General features: G+C 37.9%; 1 protein-coding gene across 1 annotated transcript; it reads right to left on the bottom strand.

The window, feature by feature from the left end:
• Nucleotides 1-679: 679 nt before the first annotated feature.
• LOC117320202 lies at nt 680-2,674 on the bottom strand. The gene has a single exon (XM_033874860.1). It carries the CDS (start codon nt 2,672-2,674, stop codon nt 680-682), a length of 1,995 nt encoding a protein of 664 aa, XP_033730751.1.
• Between the last annotated feature and the right edge of the window lie 2,495 nt (nt 2,675-5,169).

The following is a 5,169-nucleotide window of genomic DNA, read 5'->3' as shown; positions in this document are numbered from 1 at the left end:
ATACTTTTACATTGTAGTTTACTTTTCAATGTTTAAACTAATATATATTTTAATTCTTCAGGATAAGTTCTTCAAAGTTAAAAAGTGCATAAAATGCAAATAAAACAATAGGATACCGAGTTATTGATTTATGGAATAGCTTGCCACAATTTGTTGTCGATGCTGATTATGTCATAAAATTTGAAATAATGTTAGATGATCATTGGAAAAATAACCGTTTTTATTCATGAATGTACAGGAACTAATATAAAGCCATTAATTACGAAGGAAATATTTACATTATACTATGTATTGATATTGATATGGATATAGAGGCTGCAAGCCTGCGTCCATTATTTCATGCTAATAAATGCTAATATATTATATCTTCTCTTCTTAATCAACTTTACTTGACTCTTCAGTTTACAAACTGATTGTATCTGAGACTGTATTACAATGCATGCTACTGTTAATAAATTGATTTCAAACGAAAATATGTGGTTAGATATTAATATAATGTTTATACTACAGAAACAAGTACATGTATATTAATATACATCCTTAAATACAAACGAAGGCTTAATAGCAAGTAAAAATGTATTTTAGCAAGTAGAAATTTTGGGCACTTGCTGTTTTTAGCAAGTGACAAAAAATGTCAAATTCGAGGCCTGATATATTCATGTATACCGACAATGTGATCTTAACCACAAAGATGACACTGGAATGGTACATTTACTTCATGTGAAGTGGGAATGCATTCCAAATGCATCCACTTCTTACATGATCCACACTTTGCCCAGTCTAGCTCTTTGCAGCCTATGGTATATTCCCCCAGGCAAATGAAGCAAATTTTGTCTAACACATTTTCCTTCTTAACACGGCGTTTCTTGTTCATTTTGTCTTCTTTTGCTGCTTTATTGATGTTTCTTTTTTGTTGTCGTTCTTCCTTTGCTTTCATTTTTTCTTCTTTCAACTCTTTTGCTCTCTGTTTTTCTTGTATAACCTCGTTACTGGTCAGTAAACGATGACTTGTTACGGTCTTTTTTGCGGTAGTTTTCTTCACCGGCGTTGGTAATCTAAACATGTTTTCAATATCATCGTAAACTGTATATTCCAGACTCAAATTTTCCTTTTCTTCTGTTTCGTGTACAGACACTGCTCCAGTGGCAAGTGCTTGTAACAAAGGTTCTATATCTTCGTTGGGAATATTGACTCCTTCATAGGCACCAGGGGAAGCTGCCGCTGACGAAACAGAGATAGGATTTGTTTCATGTACATGTGACTGAGACTCGGGCGAAATCGTAGAAACAGAGATAGGATTTGTTTCAGGTACATGTGACGGAGACTCGGGCGAAATCGGAGATATAGCTGTTTGTGATGCTATAGCTGAGTCAGGAATTGTTTGGGATACCAGGCGGGGAGATGTTGTGGCTGTACTTTCAACGAAAGAAGCATTAAGAGATGTCCCGGAAGAACTTCCGTCTTTGGGTTGAGTGTGATCGCTTAATGGTGTATCATAGACTGATGATGGGAGGAAAGCTGAATCAGGAATTTGGGAACGATCCACTGGATACAAGCCACACACTTTGAAGCCCTTCGTTATATTAGCGCTCGTCATTGCTGCTGTCCATGCCCCATTGAACAGGCGAGGCCACGATGCCTTATTTACCACATGGTTTGGATTTGCAGCGAGGAATTCTGAACAAAGCCGATTATAAGCTTTGTTAAAAGGTCCAAAAACCGTTTTATCCAGTGGTTGTAGTGCATGTGTACAGTGGGGAGGCAACGCCAGAATGTGGATATTTTCCTGTTTTGCTTTTTCCAACAGAGAAAGAACTTCGTGTGAGCTATGCGAATCCATTATTAACAACTGAGGTCGTTCTGGACCACAGTGCTTTAGGAAAACGTTGTTAAACCATTCGTCCCCGAGAATATCGCACATCCACGCCTTGTTTTGGTAAGTCCATAAGGTACCATCTGGGGCATCTACTGTATTGAAAGATTGTAAACATTTTCGTGTTTTCCCTTTGGCAACACATAGTGGGGGCATGGCATTTCCGGTGGCATTGATGCAGGCAAGAATGGTTACATTTTCCCTAGAATTGTTGGTCCTACTTTGCAGAGCCCTTGTTCCTTTCTTGGTGCAGACATTGCTTGGTGAATGTTCAAATTGTTTGCCTGTCTCGTCGGCATTCCAAATGAGATGGGGTTTCTTTTGGAGGTTCAGTTCAGTGACAACTTTATTAAGATCAACAAAGAAGCTGTCAATGACAGGCTTGTTCAACATTCTAATACGAGATGTTGATAGCCTCTCCGGTTTACGGAGAACTAGCTCAGGGTGCCTGCGTTTCAACCCTCTCCACCAATCGTCCACTGGAACATTTTTCTGTAGCGGAATCTGAGCAGATTGACATAATATCAGTTGGGACTTGGACATTCCGAAGCCCTTGTCAGCTGCACTGATGACTTTCGAAACTAGTGCTTCTTCTACTTTTGGAGTCAAGTATGGTTTCCTCCCTGGCCTCGCCCCAGACTCGATCCGTCCAGAAACGTGGTCGATCAATGTAGTTTTTGGCACAGCATACTTCTTTGAGGCCTTGCGAAGACTAAGGTGCCCACTGCGCACTGCCGAAACCGCTGAATCTAACGCCTCTGTTGTGTACTGCATGTAGATATTCTTCGATTTTCGTGGCATTTTGACCAAAGACCTGTAATGAAATATGAAAATTATGAAATAGTTTATAGAATATTTAGTTTTTTAAATCCATCAATATGTGGTATACAGTTTTGAAGAATGTTAGGCTACGACATCAATTTTAGTAAATTATTCGTAGAGCAGGTGGTCGAAGTTAAGCCATCTATATAAATCACATAGGGGTAATTTCGACCGCTCAAAAAAATTCAAATAATCGTTATTTATTTCAACTTTTAGTTTAAAAGTGCATATAATTATGAAGTAAACAATGCGGACATAACTTATACAAACACATTACATCGACAAGATATCAAAAACTTGCATTAAATCTCAAATGGAGCAGAGCATGGCTATAACACTTACCTTCTGAAATTCGCGGCTTTCAACTTTATGACCGGATGTCAGCAGAATAACGCAAAATCACGCGAGATTTTTTAAAGTTTGATACACAGTAGTTGCCATGGAAACTGCTTACGACAAACAGAAGTGAAAACGAGTACTATTCGCCAAACTAGTACAATTTCATATGTATATTTATTACAGTATGAGATACTTAACAAAAGTGGTCGGAAATACCCACGTGGTCGAAATTACGCCAGCTTACCCTAGGGCACCAAAACTGACCCCCCCCCCCCCCCCCCCCCCCCCCCCTTGATTCTAGATATGCAGTGGACCCCTTTTGAATCATTTCAATGAAACGATTGCGGCATCTAACGTAGGCCGAAGCCTAGAGCTTCCCTTTTAGGCCTAGTTTGGTGTCATTCGGTACGGATATTGTACCTAAACACTTTCCTATCATTCCACTTACCTTTATTACGAATATATTTATCCCAAACACAGAAATGTAAAAATCATCTTGGAACATTTGTCTCATGTCAGTAAACTGGTGACATTTCGTGTAAACTAACTGACAAACGTGAAATACATATTGCTCAGCACTCCAGTTCGGTTTCCGAAATATTTGTTGAAATGCACGGTGTCTTGAATGACCAGTAATAGCATGCCTACAAAATCCAGGATAGGACCGATAATTGAATCTGACAATGATTAGTCTAATATTCAGCGGTGACCTTCGACTTCGCGATGATGGTGTCGTCTTCGAATATTTTGAGCGGAGTCATTTAAACAAGTTATCTATTAATAAATCACACAGACACAAGGATTGTCAAACTAATATTTAGTTTTGTAAAATATCATCATTTACAAATATAGTACAGAAAATATGAGTCGTGCATCTAAAAATAGATAAGCTTTCGTTCATACCGACCTATATTTTGTCGCGTAGTGATTTGGTTCACGGAATTTAGTTGCTACGTTGGGAGAATTTGAACTTGACAAGCTTACATTTGTAATTGAAGAAGTTATGGGATAAACAAGTTCCCTACTCGTGACGATTGTTTATCATTTTCATCCAACTCTCGTTAGTTAATTTTCTAATTTTGAAAAGACACTCGCTAAAGCTCGTGTCTTTTCAAAAATAGAAAATTAACTAACGAGAGTTGGATAAAAATTATAAACAATCTCCACTCGTTGGGGAACCTCTATTTATTCTTCTGTTTCATTCCAAATTCTTTCAATTGTAAATCACAAATGTGACATTGGGATGTACATATATGTATATCAGTCGAACAAGCGTAATCAGCTGATCTCGTAAGCGAAATTGTTTTGTGTTATATTATTTAAAGATGCTACAGCGCACACATTTATTGTCAACGATTACTCAAAATGACTTCTTTGGCACAGAAATCTTAACTAACACAAATAAATTTAGCTTTTTAACAAAAAGTTGCTCACAATACGTAGATATGGGGAACGATAAAATGTCTTCGGGGTGCAATCGTTTATTTATTTACATTGTATTAAAGATTAAAAAAAGGAGAACGTCAACTTTTTGGAGGCTGGTAATATTGCAAAGTATGTAGCTTTTGGAGGCTGGTAATATTGTACAATATTTAACATCTGGAGGCTGGTAATATTGTAAAGTATGTGACATTTCATATTGTATAAAATGGACGACCCGAAACTATTCTTTTTATCAATCGAGTATAATTATGCTTTTAACGACGATGTATCATATCGTCCTTTAAATAGCTATGGCCATTTAAGAAATGCATGTATTTCAGTAGGCTGCGGTTTGTAAGCGCGCCCTTTTTCGGAGATTATCTTATAATTTTCCTTTTACACACTCATATACACAGACGGCTCTTCGATAGACGAGAAAGTAGCACGTGTTGCTTATAATATATGCTAAAGCATAGATTTATCGGCAACGATCATCGTCGTTCAGCTTACAGTTTTTTTTCTCAGTGCAGGTACAGCGTAAGAATTGCATCTGCATGATCGTAAGTACTTTCTTTTTTCTAATGTCTCCCCTTGACATTGTCTCATTTCGACCGTTAACTGAGCGTTCGTCCCTGTGTGGAAGGTCTTGGGTCCTCTCCCCTGGCGGAAACCATTTTTGGTTTGGTTTGATTCAGCTAAGAGTGACCAGATAA

The sequence above is a fragment of the Pecten maximus genome, unplaced genomic scaffold, assembly GCF_902652985.1.
Source record: "Pecten maximus unplaced genomic scaffold, xPecMax1.1, whole genome shotgun sequence".
Lineage (NCBI taxonomy): Eukaryota > Metazoa > Mollusca > Bivalvia > Pectinida > Pectinidae > Pecten > Pecten maximus.
This window is presented reverse-complemented; position numbering and strand designations above follow the sequence as displayed.